Below are 15,442 nucleotides of genomic sequence, written 5' to 3'. Positions count from 1 at the left end.
CTAGAAGAATTGATGCTGTTTTGAAAGTGAAGAGTGGCCGCACCAAACATTGATTTGATAAACCACTGACATGTATTTTTTGCTTTACAGCATTTGTTTACACCTGCCTAAAATTTTTCCAGAGGACTGTATATACTGACAGAACTGCCCATTATGCCTTTATCCCTTGTAGATTATAACATGTTGCACTCTGTAAAGACACCAAAAGTCTATTCTAGAGTGTTTTCCCAGAATCATGCATAGTTTTTATTGTTCTGACTGCCCCAAGCCATCATCACAAGGATTTTTTATTGACCCTAGTTTAAAGGACAAAGAGATTAATTGTTCAGTGCCCAACAGTATGTGATCTGAAAAACTTACTTCAATCTGCGTTAGAAATTCAGTGAAGCAACCAAGAGGATCAGACATGGGTGAATGCACTTTTTAGGGGTGTGATAATCACATGGACATGGTCATGAGGGTAGATCTAAAATGGGTAAAGCAGTAGGCTGAAGGTAAACAATTCATTTAAAGGTCATATAAATAGAGCCAAGTGTATTCTGTGAGAATTTAAAGACTGGCCACTTCAGCATTGCCGCATGTAGTTGCTGCTGGCCAGACTGTAAGGTAATAAATTGTTTGATTCCTTATGGCAGTGCTAACTGAAACAGTTCCTCCATGGATTTTTCATTGGTTGGAATTTCTTGCTGGGTGATTAAGATCCAGCCAGTCTATTTACAGGGCAGTAGAGGGGTCTAATATGACAGAGCTAGAGCACGTTGCTGCTGCTTGAAAATATATGAAAATCCATAAGAACTGTTTTGAAAAAGAAAATAGCGCGCTGTTTTTCAAAACATATTCTAGTAAAAAAAAAAGGTAGTTACCCACCAGAGACTAGTTTGATTGTACAAGTAAATTTTAATTTGCGCTTTATCCAGGGGTATTTCTGCAAATGCAAAATATACTCTTCTCTCACCTAGATGAGTTGCCAGCAATGGGTTGTACAGATACAGGTCAATTTTCAACCTAATTAGGAACATTCTATTCATCACTGATTTAGTGCAGAAATTGGCACCTCGAATGGGTTGTACTGAAAAGTTTAGTGACTTTAGTGACATGGCTCATGAGATGCCACTTTTGCCACAATTCAGTGCATGAAATTTATTCCCTGATAGATATGCTCTGGTTCTTTTGTGTTGTTGTTGTTGTGAAGTGGACGTGTCTAGCAGTCACGGCTCAGCCACACGGCTCAGACAATAGATCATGCACACGCAGAGTGGGGCTGCTCAATGCTAAAGCGAGTTGCCAGTAAAAATCCTCTCCTTTGTAGCATCACTCACTACAGAGGTCCAAGCTACCTGTGTAAGTAACATCAACACAAGCACTGTGCATCGGAAGCTTTATGTAATGGGTTTCAAAGGCCGAGCAACTGGTGTGGTGTAAAACACACCACCGCTGAACTCCCGGGAAGTGGAAACATGTTCTTTGGAGTAATAACTTGCGCCTCACCATCTTGAAGTCTGATGGACAAATCTGGGTTGGGAGGATGCCAAGTGAATGTCACCCTACCGGAAAGCATAGTGCCTACTATATAGTTTGGTGGCGGAAGGATAATGGTCTATTTTTTATTTTGTTTTATTGTACAGATACATTTTATACAATTGTGTGCATCCAACATCCAACTTTTGCACTGATATGGGGAAAGTCCTTTTGTTGTCCAGCATCACTGTGCCCTTGTGCACAAAGCAAGGTCAATAAAGACACAACTAGTTTGGTTTGGAGGAACTCAAGTGGCCTCCACAAAGTCCTAAATTTAACACCATAGAACACCTTTGGGATGAATTGGTCCAACATCAGTGCCTGACCTCACAAATGCTCTTTTCACTTACTGGACACACATTCTCACAGACGCATGCCAAAATCTTTTTGAATGCTTTCCCATAAGAGTGGTGGCTGATACAGCTGTGGAGAGGGTTGAAGTTAAATGGAATGTCCAACAATCATATAGGCAGAGTGGCAGCATATCTCGGGGGTGGGGGGGACAGAGTGGCAGCATATCTATTACAAAACTTTTTCTTTAAAAAAGCACCAAACTTTTAGGGTGTGGCCTATATCCGAGCCAATACGGTACATACAAATACTATTTTTTTATTTTTTTTTAAGCTGTGAGATTCATCTAAATAATGCACACCTATTCACTTAAGGCATGATCTTGAAAGATTTCATTGTGATTAAATCAATTTCTCATTTGTGTGGTGATGTTTCAGATGTATAAGACACCAAAGATGTTGGTCCGTTTGTCCAAAGGTTGCTAGCAGGCCCGGACTAGCCATCGGGCACACCGAGCATTTGCCGGATTGACTTAGGGGCTGATGGAGCTGCAGCTCCAGGCTCCTACCTTAAAATAGGCCCAGTCAGGACCGGACCCTTAAGCCCGCCGCAACTGCGACCGGGTCCGCCACTCTAAGGGGCCGGGAAGCCCCCAGCAGGGCCGGCCTTAGGGGTCTGCGGCCGCACAGGGTTTAAATAAAAACATTGGGTTGCGGCGGGCTTAAGGGGCCCGTAGAGGCCGCATTTTAAGGTAGTGGCCTGGAGCTGCAGCTCCATCAGCCCCTAAGTCAATCCAGCCCTGCCGCGGGCCCGGTTGCCCTTGCTGCTTGCTCCGCCAACAAGGTAAGTAGGGTGAGAGAGGGGGGTGCATTGAGAAGGGGCAGTGGGGGGTTAGATAGTGAGAAAGGGGGAGAGGGGATAGATAGTGAGAGGAGGTACATATTGAGAAGTGGGGAAGAGGGTACATAGTGAAAAGGGGGAACATAGTGAGAAGGGGCAGATAAGATGGGGAGAGGGGGTAGTGTGAATGCGGATGAGAATGAATGAATTAATTGTGTGGGTGAATTGCTTGAATGATTTGTGTGACTGCATTAATGAATGTGTTAATGACTTGTGTGAATAAATGCAAAGATGGTACATGAAGGGTGGGCTTTAACAATAAATAAATAAAAATGGGCTGCTCAGGCTTAAATGCCCCAGCCTATTTTTTGTCCCAGTCCGGGCCTGGTTGCTAGTATATATGTGAGTGTGCCTACCATAAGTATCCTTTGGCCCTCTAAAATGAATCGTTAGGATATCATAAGCATCATGATTTGATATTAATTTGAAGAAAGGCTATGTGATCGTACTATTTCAGCAACCTATGACACCAAGCGGATCTAACAGAGGTACAAAAAAAGTATGGTTAAAAAAAAAAAAAAAAAAAGGTATGGTTTTGAAAAAATGGCATTGTGCCATCCATGAGGTTTTTTTAATGTATATGCTTAGTAAAGAATTAAACATTTTAAGTTCCTGGACTATTCATAAAATATATGATGAATGTCCTCCAGCAGTAGTTCAATTAACAGTGGTCTGGCTCAACACAGGATGGCTCGGGTATATACACCATTAGGGCTGCAACTAAAGATTATTTTCAGAATCGATTAGTTGGCCGATAATTTTTTCGATTTAAAATAACTGTATGTTATCCCCCCCAGTCATGCACATCTAAGCCCAGGCTTGCCACACTACCTCCCAGATGTCACATACCCCCAGATATATCTTATATACCCTACATGCCTTATACCCCCTGATATGCCACTGTGCCCCCTGATGTGCCTTATACCACCCAGATATCCCGTAGTGCCCTCATAGATTCACAGACCCGTTCATATCACACTGACACAATACTTTTATAAATACAGGATTCCCCTTAGTTTGCCCCCCCTTTACCTCTAACTGCAAATTAAGTTAACTTTTTTAAATTCATTAAATTAACCCTAAAGACCCCATCAACCATAACTGCCCCTAAATTAACCTCAAACACCCCATCAGCCATAACTGCCCCTAAATTAACCCTATACACCCATTAACCATAACTGTCCCAAATTAACCCCCACCTCCCCTAAGTTTCAGCAGCCCAAATATTAATGTTATAAAGTTAGATTAGTTGCTGAGCCATGTGGAGTTGTGGACGCTATATGAAATGGGTGGGGGCAATCGGCACTGGGAGAAAAGGGGCGGGGTCAATTGTCAGTGACTGCAGGGAGGGGCTTGTAAGTAGTAACAGCTGTGACACTGAATGAAACGGATTATAAAACGAGAGGTATTTTTCAGAGCATTTGCTCAGAAAAAACCCTCATTTTATAATCAATAAAAATCGATAATCGATAATGAAATTCGTTGGCAAGGATGGTGTATGGGAGGGGGAGAGAGAGACGGAGGCGGGGAGAAAGAGGCAGAGTGGTGTATGGGAGGGGGAGAGAGAGGCAGAGTGGTGTATGGGTGAGTTATAGTGGTGTATGGGGGGTATAATGAATTTCAGGGTAGCAGAGTGGTGTATGTGGGTGTAATGAATTTCAAGGAGGCAGAGTGGTGAATCAGGGAGTATAATGAATTTCAGGGGGGTGTAGGGCATTTATAGGGGGTGGAGTGGCATATCAGGGTGCACAGTAGTGGCATATAGGGCGTTATAAGGCATAAATGGGGGCGAGTGGCATATTGGAAGTTATAAGGCATATCAGGGGGGCATAAGACATATCTGGGGGTATAAGGTATATCCGTTGGCTCAGTTGCATATCACTGGCATATAAGGAGTATAAGGCATATCGGGGGCACAGTGGCATATCAGGGGGCACAGTGGAATCTCTGGCATATAGGAGGTATAAGGCATATCTGGGGCAGAGTGGCAAGCTGGGGGTCAGATGTGCATAACTGGGGGCAGTTTGGCATTTAAAAGAAAATATAAACAATGCTTTTTCTCATAGTTTTTATTAAATATGAAAAATAGTTAACATATGAATTAATATTTACTAAGAACTTTGTATTAAAACCTAGTTTGAGAAACACTGTGTTTGGGTTCTTGTAGCTTTTATTATGTCAGTAAAATAAGAAGGTGAATAGAGAAATGCCATTGTGATAAAGAGATGGAAGTGTAAATCTTACGTTTTTTTTTTATTCAGCTGTTTTGTTTTTTTAACACCCAGTTTGTTCATTACAACAATTAAAATAATCGTTAGTTGCAGCCCTACTTCTGTGATGGAGCACCAGAGTGACATGACCTTCTGGTGCTCCACCATAGAAGCCCTGGCGGAAGTACCGGCAAGCAGCGGCTGTCTGCGCGCATTGCACAAGTTCGCCGTCTTGCAGAGAGGTGGATCCCCCGCAGCCCTGCAGGGGACCTGTATCCCCTTCTCTGGCAGCGAGCTGGTGTCTGTGCGATGCACACAGACAACCTCTGCTGCTGCCGACACTTCCACTGGGGCCTTTATGATGGAGCACAGACGTCACATGACCTTCTGGTGCTTAGCCATAGAAGCCCCAGCGAAAGTGCCGGCCAACAGCAGAGGTTTCTCTACGTGCATCACGCAGACCTCCACCGGCTGCCCCGACTAGACACCAAGGAGTATGGAGCACATGGGTATGTCTTGGGGGGGGTGGGGGAGTGCACAGTGGCGTATCAGGGGCTATAAGGCATGTTGGGGGTGCACAGTGGCATATAGGGTGTATAAGGTGTAGCTATGACAAATAGGGGGCAGAGTGGCATATCTGGAGGGGCAGTGGGGTATATCTGGGGGTATAAGGCATATCTGGGGAGGGTGGAGTGGCATATCTGGGGAGGCCAAGGTGGCATATCTGGGGGTATAAGGCATATCTGGGAGGAAGTGTGGCAAGCCTGGGCTCAGATGTGCATAACGGAGGGGGGCCAGGTTGGGAAATAAACACAAGAAATGCATCTTTCTCAAAGTATTTTTTTTTTTTTTTATTCTGCTGTTTGTTTTTAACATAGTTATTTTAAATAAACAAAAATGTACATTTTATTTTTTTAATTCATCGAAAAAATAATCGGCCAACTAATCGATTTATGAAAATAATCGTTAGTTGCAGCCCTAAATAGGTCCAAGTAATTAGTTGAGCTGTCTAGCAGGGCCAGTGCACCATATGTGACTCAGTGGGGCGACTCTGGGATCCCCCACGGTCCATCACTGGTGAAACCCCCTACTTGAATACTTTAAATACTGGAACATTATTTTAACCCTTTACTTGCCAATGGCTGGATGCATTTTCACATAGCATATATTTGATTACAGTGTAATGTTTGTTTCTTTTAAAAGGAAGCGTAGCATTATAATATGTGATCAAAATTCTTAATTAGAAGATCATATAGTTAGTCTGCCATGATGTAACTTAAGATCAAGTGTAAAACAGAGGAATAATTTAATGGGAATCCCTGTCAAATAAGTCCTTTTTGTATGTTCAAACTATGGTCTTCTGAAGTTCTTTGCTAATAAAGTGCGCTTAAGAACACAATGTGCCGACGTATATGAGAAAAAAAATCACACTATGGGACAGATACTTATGCTATGTGTTCTCTTATATTTTTGTACTTTAATATACAATAACAGTACTTTTACTAATCTTACCCAAGACATGCACTTCTGAACTTGTCAATATCACATGAGCAGTCATATCTTTGTCAAATAATCAACTGTTTGTACATATCTTGTAACTTTGTGGTAAGCCTTAATGGGCCCATTGTATATAACTTATGATGCCTGTGTGAATGTATTACCTACCCCCCACTTAATGACATATTATAAAGCTGCAAAGCACTGACTGCACTTAAAAACTTTGGTGCCTTTTCTAAGAAACATGATTTTTGGGCCCTGGAAAATATATTTGCTTTAATTCCGAAGGATTGAATACCCATTCTTATGCTTAATTGGTAAGTGGTTTTGTGTGTCTCCTTGTTTTTAATCATAATTATTATATAGCTCCGTAATATTAAACAGTTGATATATATGGAATATTTTTTCATGTCAAATATGTTTTACAATGTGTTTTTTTCCCTAACCCTTTCTAGTTTTTGTGGGGTCCTTATGCCTAACTCTTGAAGGGCATTGCCATATACTTTTAGTTGCTTGTCTATACACAAGTGATCCTATTTGACTAATGGTCAAGATATGTAACATTTAGATAACAATCAAAGGTGTCCTTATGTACCTTTTTATATAGCATTTCTAGTGGTGAGGGCCTTATACATGGACAAATAACAAAACCAGAATTAAAAGAAGCAAATGTTCTATAAAATGCTGGTCTTCTAATTCTGAGCAATATTCGCAATGCCTTGCTGTTCCTCCGTTATATCTTTTTTGTGAAGTACTACTCCACGTGGAAAAGTATTTTTACGCATAAGCCAAATAAACAGTTTCATTAAGAAAAAAATGCTGGTAATGAGACAGGAAAGGGTCTGTGTTTGGTCCGGTGACTTTGGTACTAAATAGGTTAATGACATGGATATCATTTCTTGAGTATCCTTCAGTGGTTTGGATTTCGAGGTTATTGACGGATTCCGTGTGTCTGTGTAAATTTATCTCCCTACGTTCAGTTTTTTGGCTGTATCGTCCTATTTTACACTTGATGCACAGTACCACCAACCTCACATATGCATCAGTTGCACGTGTACATTCTCCCAAGCTTTGCAGCTTCTGCATGTGCTAGGCAACTATTAATGCTGCCAGGGGTGAGGATTACACTCCTATCCTTTGTGTAGAGGTAGAGAGGTGTGCGCATGTAGGTAGGTGTTTTGTTTTTCTGCATTGGTAGATGACTTTGAATGTGTATATAAGGAGCCTTATAAAACAAATTACAAGTAGTAGTACGTTTGGAGTTGCCTTATCAACATATACAAGAGAGATTTATTTTTGAAGCCTGACAACCTGGATCTTCAGGTATTTCTAGTAAGAAGTATAGGTTACGTGAACATGCAGTTCATACTTCCAAAGGCAGGAATTTAAAAACCATTTTCCATTCAAGTTATAGAATTTGTTAAAGGGTGAGTATATTCTGACATTTAAAAGAGAAATGTTATTTAGCAATGGGTTTTTTAACTTGTGCTTTCCTAAACTTTGTCACAGATGTTTCATGGGATGTGTCTGGTTTGTCCATTCTGAGGATATATATATAGTATTTTTGGATAGGTTGGTGGTGTTTCTGTAAATTGCAAAGAATCAATTATCTTGTACTATTAACTACTTTTGTTTCTTTCTGAAATAGGAACCCATATATTATATCATGGGGATGAACAAAGCAAAATCTTATAGGGACATGTGATTCAAGAAAAATACAAAATAGGGGAGCACACAACCTAAAAGGCTTAGGATATGTGTGTTTTTAATTGTATGTGCTGAATTATTGCTTTGTTTTGTGAACATATGATTCAAGGTTAGAATTGTCCTTAGTGGTGATGTTGACGTCTGACATGTACATATATTTTTTTTTAATCTACATTGAGAGTGAAGGCAGTGTCTAACATTTTTGTTGGTTACTGTGATTTCTTTTCTTGAAATGAATGGTTGTAATCGGTGAAATCTAGTATGTTGCCTCCATACCTTTTAGGAAAGTCAACTGGAGGTCTGTAAGAAAAAATGACAGTAGTGATTTTGTGAAATAAAAGGTACTAGGTCTCTTAAATGTGTGCATTGTGTACGAATGTTTACTTGCTTACCATTAAGCACACACCGTATACTCGACAGTCTACTCCAGCACTGGCTCATGTGAAATTTCCAGGGGTCTAATGAGATAATGTTTCCGCATGTGCACAAGGTGCCCCCGTTGAGTATAGTGGTAGCATTTTTTCCCCAGTGATTTTTGGCTATTTGTTTTTTTCTTTGCTTGCTTGTTACAGTTAAATAATGTGTATTAAAGTCTTTACAGAGTATATGTTTTTTGTAGCTAGTGTATGGGGTCTTGGAGTATCCTTTTAAACCTTTCATTTGAAATGATTATAGTTCCAAATGAATATTCCAAAAATGCTTTAACAGTGACCAAACCTTGTGAAGGATAATATATATATCTTTCTCTTTTGTCCAGGTAAAACAGAAATGAAGGTACATATGCACACGAAATTCTGCCTCATTTGTTTGTTCACGTTTATTTTCCATCATTGTAACCATTGCCATGAGGACGTGGATGATCACGCTTCAGAAGAAAACCATATCCACATTCTTAATGACTATCAAATCTCAGAGGAGCCATATCTTCATAATGGAGCAGTAGAATTATTTACAAGTAGGTCTTCAGTGCCAGAAGCTGAGCATGAACAAAAATATTACATTAAAAAACTTTTTCACCGTTACGGGGAAAATGGAAGATTGTCTTTTTATGGACTGGAAAAACTGTTAAACAGTTTGGGTCTTGGAGAGGTGAAAGTAGTTGAAATAGGTCATGAGGATATTGGGCATGACCATGTATCACATTTAGATGCTTTAGATGTACAAGAAAAAAAACATTTTCATGATCATTCCTATACCCATTTAGACACTGTTAATGGTACAGAAAGCACTGCATCTACAAGACCTAATAGTAAGTGTAAAGCTAGGAATGTAGACTTATCCGTTCAAGTGAATCATACAAATTCCCATAATCATTCACATCACCACAATCGTCATGATCACCATCATTCTCATAATCGAACCCACCATTCTCTCAATGGTACAATCGGTAACGCTGAACATGGAGGACATAATCAGCAGCCAGTAGTGGATGCAAATACAACACAGGATCATTCTGAAAGAAAGCCTCATAAACACAAGAAGAGGAGGAAAGAAATGAAACATGCTGAAACTACTGTAGGTTCTGCACCAGAGCTTGTCTCAGGAAATGCTAACAATGATCATAACCATGTTCACAAACCCGATCACACGTTGGGACACGAGAGTGCTAACAACGTTAATCATGACTCGCAAGATGTTTTAGTAGCTGAGAGTGGACGAAGGAACACAAGAAAAAGAGAAGCCCCTCATGACCAGATAAAGTTGAAGGAACACAATATTGTGTCTGAGCAGATTCAAAAGGAACATGGTGACGAGGTACACGTGCATGATGAGGTGAGTGAAAGCAACATTTCATCTCTCGCTTTGAGCAAGAGGAGGGTTTTTTTTTTTTCTTTTGATATTTACATGAATGTGACACACACAGAACTTGGGCAGTATTCGTAAAGGGTAATTCTAATAAGAGGGAATACGGCGATAAGAACATTCCATTGGTGTCCGTGGTCAGTTCTCTGCATTTGGTTCCAGAATTGCTCTTTATACATATTGCCCTTGTTTTTTTGCTATAAAACCAACAGTGAAGAAGCCTGTTATTGTTCTCTGTGGTTATCTTAATAAACCATCTCCTGTTGCTCGTTGATTATAATCTCCCAAAACATGGATGTTGACTAAAAACTTTAGCCACTTGCTTATTACCTGTGTGGCAGACCTATTCCCGGGAGAAACACAAGTTCAAATGTTCTGCATTTTTAGTTTGTGCTTAAACCCTTTGTTAGAAGTCTAGGCACATTTTCCTCTTAACTAGAGAAACCTAATATATATATATAATATAATATATATATATATAATTTGTATGTGACAAGATATAATGGTAAGAACAGAAAAGAATAAACCAAAAAAGTAACAAAAATGAAATGTTTGCTGAAAAGTCCTGATAACCCTTATTAAATGTATCCAATGTGTGTAGGGGTTCTGCATACACATGTATTGCAAATGGGGCCAATGTAGGTACAATGTCCTGCCGTATAATTGAGATAATCTAGTCCTAAACTATCTATGCAAATTAACCCGTTTTGTGTCTCTGGTGCACCTACTTTTGTGGCGTACTGCTCCAATGACAGACTGACAAAAATTGAGGGTTTTTTCCCCCTTTACATTTAAAAAAAATTATCATGGGTGGGAGACTTAATCAGTTCATATACTGATCCTTGCATGTAAGCCGTAATCAGATTTTCTTTTTCCTGTTTGTTAATTTAGTTGCTGGTACTTTTATTCACTCAGTTTGTGTAATCATGGAAACCAACAGCTACACTAAGCTTTCAATTCCATAAACCAATCCCTACACACAGCAAAAGATTGTATTGTATATCTCTTCCATTCTTTGCAAGGGAGCTCCGCTACATTTAGTTGCAAATGCTAGGCTCCAATGTATAATGAAAAACTTATGAGTGAACAAACAATGGGGAACATTTTTGGCTGCCACTCTACCTAGTGTTAAGTACTGTTTGCACACACTCCTTTTTCAGAGAAGCGTACCATATAGTTATAATAAAATCCAACCACAGGCACTCCCGAATACTGGTCTTGGCTCGCTTATAAGTCCTTGTTTTCTACGGTCCTTGGCTACTCCTGTATTTCTAGCCCTATAACCAGTGCTATGCACAAATCATTTTGCTTCCTTGTCTAAAACCACCGTAACCTAGGTAATAAACCCTTTAAAAGTAATCTAAAATCCTTTTTGTGTTTTTTATCTTTTTATCGCCTTAGGTTTTCAGGTGTGTGTTTTATGTCCGTGTGATGGCACGCACATTGTGTCGGTTACAAAATAGAATATATGGTTATTCCGGACAGCTGTCATTTGATTTAGTTTTACGTGTAAAGTGGTACTTCCGACCTGGTCCTTAATGCACACCAGCCATGCAGCATTTAGTAAATGGCCACATGCTATTCCAATAGGGAGATTCATGAAACCTGGACCATTGGGCTGGGTGGGGAACCACTTACATAATATAAAGTGCTAGAACTAAATCCAGATGTTTTTGGGAAAAGTGCCATCTTTTTGTAGTTCACTATGTTTTCTCTTAATTTCCAGTGTTTGAACGTCACCCAGCTGCTTCATTATTATGGGCTAAACATCAACTCTCCGATTTCCCCTGAGCAGTTTGCTTTCCTGTGTCCGGCTCTGGTATATCAGATTGATAGCAGATTTTGCATCAAACATTTTACTGAGCTGCACATGGAAAATATGGTTAAAGGCAAAAGTGAAATCTCAGGTAAGTAGCAAAATCTGTTTTCGTTTTAAAAGGATAACGATTATTTATTATTAAGCTAAAGATGTTTTACCGGCGTGTGGAATTGTACTTGCTATGGGAAGAAAGCTTCACTTAAATGTCTGGTGCTGTGGGAGTTCCTACGGTGAATATCTGGTAGCAGCCGGGCATTCTGTCTCGCATGCCTACAACATGGACGCTGTTGCTTGCACAGGCTTTTAGAATACGTCCTTGCTTTCTTCCTCCTTTCTGGGTTCTGCAATGGTTTCTGTGGCACACATTCGCACAGACGCACTCCACAATCTTGAGGAAAGCCTTCCCAGGAGAGTGGAAGCTGTTATAGCCACAGGGGGAGAGTGGAGTCCAACTCCATATTAATGCCAGTGGTTTGAGATATGATGTCCAACAATCTTATATAGGTGTGACGATCAGGTGTCCTCATACCTTTTTGGTCCTATACGATAGATAAGCAAGGGTGCCAGTGCTTGGCAAGAAAGCAAACATATGGGCATGACCTTTCCTAGGAGGTTACTTTGTCTCTTCTAAATTAGTCTGCAGTGAAAGCGGGAAGAAAATTACTTCAAAGATTCTCTAATTTGTTTTTACTGCTTGCACTGTAACGATCAAAATTACATTGGAAGTTAAACTTGTCTTCACACTGGCCAACTTCACCTCTATTTCTTCATAGTACAAACCTCCTAGCATATTGTGAACATTGCTTCATACCCATCTTTAGTTAGACCCTGTGTGTCATCGGTGTTTTTAATTATCACATCCCCTATGAATGTTAATTTCACTGTAAGACTTCATTTAACCTAATTGTGTAATCCATTAAAACATGCTATGCGTCGGGTTTAATTTTCATATCTTTGTCAAAAATGATTTTTGGATTAACTATTTTTAACTCCTTTTCCCTTTGGCGTGAACACCACATTACTAATTATTTTTAATGACTGTAACATCATGAAGAAAGGTTAACCTGTTCTGTATAAACCTCCTGCAGTGGCAGAGCAACCATCTCATTAACTTTCTTCAAAGACTGCTACAAAGCAGACACACGTTATGCTTCTTATGGAAGCAAATAGTTTCCTTTTTGATGAGGCTCATTTATTCTGGGCATTGATTCCAGCTTGATTACTAAGGGAGTTTACTATAAGGATCCTAAGTATTTTTTGCCAATTAAACTGCCTAGACCGAGTGGAAAATGGTTGTCCTTATTGTGCTATGAACCAAGGTAATTAGTAATTTTTCACAGATGAGTACTTCTTTTTGGAAGTGAGTTTTATCTGCGTTTAGAATCCGGAAGGGGTGTTGGAGGATGACTGCTTTTGAAGTCCTTTTAACCAGCGTGTTAGGCAGTGCAAGGGAAGTTAAGTTTCTTGCGTTTTGATGTTTTGTAAGCAGTAATAAAATGATACCTGAACAAACAAGTCGCCTCATTTTTAGCAGAAAATATTCTCCAGCAATGCAGATTTTTTGGTCGGTTTAATCATTTTGAGTGCACCCCCTCTTTCTAAATCTGTCACAGTTCTTTTTAATTAGTAAGCCAGAACATTGACACGCATGCACCATATTCACCTCTTTCTTTTTGCTTGTGAAGACATAAACAGACAAGACTTGAAAATAATTGTTACGCTTTATGACACATTATAGGATGCAGTGCTGCTGAAGCAAATTATTCTACTATGTAAACCACAAATCCCTATTTATATACTTATTTTAATACAGGTTCCAAATATATAAGCGGTAGACACAACAGACAGGCAGTTCTCTTTTGAATTCCCTTTAGGTTCAAGAAGATTTGCAAGACTTTTCAATACTCTTATTCATAAACACAAAATGGTAAATGCGTAGCTAACGGGTCAACTTAGAGAGTTTATTTTTTCTAATTATTGTACGTATTATACAAAAGGCAACATTACTTTTTTTCAAAAAAATGTGGAGTGTCTTTGTTAAAATGGCCAATCCATGTAAGACAAACCGATTTACACACAGAAACAGCATTATAGCAAACATGATGGCTGGAGAGTCCCTTTAATAAATATCGCACTTCTTCTTAATAAGAAACTTACTCGTACTGACCACGCTTTCATAAACTGACCCAAACACACAGACCGTTTTAAAGCCATTGCAGAAGCAAACTTGCATAATGCGTTCCACACAAGTTCTTCTCACGCTTCAAAATGAAATGACAGAAAGTAATGTTTGTGAATATATAGATATAGTTACCTTATTTTGGCTGTTCATGTAAAGCGTTCTCTTATGGGGTGATCCCTCGCTGAGAGAAACCAAATGAGGTAAATTGACAATTTTTTTGGTCTGACTATTGTTTTCTCTTTTCAAATTCTGTCGTTTGATTTTAAAACGTGTTTGGCGGTTAAAGTGCCGAGTGGTCGAGCAGCGCTGAGGCCGTGGATTTACACGGGTTTCGGTTTTGTAAATCAAACATTTAAAGCAACATCTCAGCCACGCGCACGCACCACACCGAGCTACACATGCTACGTTTACAGCATTTACCCTCTCAACTGTCTGTACAAATCACCTCACCCAGGTGCAAACTATCATAAAACACGTGTGTGTTTAAGAGAAATGGAAGAGTACTGCTGCATATCTGTTGAATGTGCTTATTGCTCTATAGCTTGCACTTTTCTGACTAGTCGGATAGATCAAGTCACATAGGCTTGCAATTCAATGTTTGTAAACTATTTTATATGCACGTTCCGGACGACTGCTTTTCTAACAACTGTGTTTTTGGCTTTTTTCCCCCAGCTTGGATTTGTGGATTCATCTCGATCACGGTTATCAGCCTACTTTCCTTACTGGGTGTTATTTTAATACCAATAATTAACCAAGGCTGCTTCAAGTTCCTCCTTAACTTCCTAGTAGCTTTAGCTGTGGGGACACTGAGTGGAGATGCTCTACTTCATCTTCTGCCACATGTAAGTGTTTTTTATTTGTAATTATTGAAAGCTTAAAGTCTGTTTATTTTTTTTTTTAAATGACTTTATAATGTTAAATCTCTGATGTCAGACAGTGGTATCTGTTCTATGATGATGCAGCTGGGGATGTGAGTGCCCATGTCCAAAACTGTAAGAAAAAGCCTCTTTTTCTCTAATAAAATAGCATCAAATGGAGCAGAAATACAGTGTAGACGTAAATGAATATTGTAGCTGATTTTAATGGAATATCTTTATAGGCATACAGAGGGCCTTTATCAGCAACCATCACACCTGTGTTCCAATGACACGCATTGGCTAAACCAAGTCTAAGTTTAAAATGCTAATCAATCGTTAGAAAACCCTTTTATGTTAGCGCAGGCTGAAATTTCCTTGTTTTCCATGAAAATAGCTAAGTGGCCCCGAACTTTTGAAAGGTAGTGTACATTAAACCTTACAGGCAAATCTTTCCTCTGCCTAATAAATGGGGTGAATATTACTCCTCACCTTTCTATATCTTTGGCCCAGGAAAAAAAATAATTCCCTTCATACAGCAATAAGCCTGCCAAATTATGATGTAATTCATAAATAGTTACCTAATATTAAAAAGTAAGCAACTGCTAGTTGACAAAGTAACGTGGGAGTTTAGCAAAAAAAGTGTTAGTTACTGCATCCA

The 15,442-nt window shown here is 39.5% G+C and overlaps 1 protein-coding gene across 2 annotated transcripts in view; it reads left to right on the top strand.

Annotated features, from left to right (window-relative positions):
* SLC39A10 (solute carrier family 39 member 10) overlaps positions 1 to 15,442 on the top strand; it is a 40,991-nt gene that overhangs the window by 18,377 nt on the left and 7,172 nt on the right. For both annotated transcript variants that reach the window (XM_053472230.1, XM_053472229.1), the window contains exons 2-4: positions 8,881 to 9,896; positions 11,653 to 11,833; positions 14,600 to 14,769. In XM_053472230.1, coding sequence (XP_053328205.1) covers positions 8,892 to 9,896; positions 11,653 to 11,833; positions 14,600 to 14,769 — 1,356 coding nt within the window. In that variant the 5' untranslated portion in view covers positions 8,881 to 8,891. The remainder of the gene's footprint in view (positions 1 to 8,880; positions 9,897 to 11,652; positions 11,834 to 14,599; positions 14,770 to 15,442) is intronic.

The sequence above is a fragment of the Spea bombifrons genome, chromosome 7, assembly GCF_027358695.1.
Source record: "Spea bombifrons isolate aSpeBom1 chromosome 7, aSpeBom1.2.pri, whole genome shotgun sequence".
Taxonomy (NCBI): domain Eukaryota; kingdom Metazoa; phylum Chordata; class Amphibia; order Anura; family Pelobatidae; genus Spea; species Spea bombifrons.
This window is presented reverse-complemented; position numbering and strand designations above follow the sequence as displayed.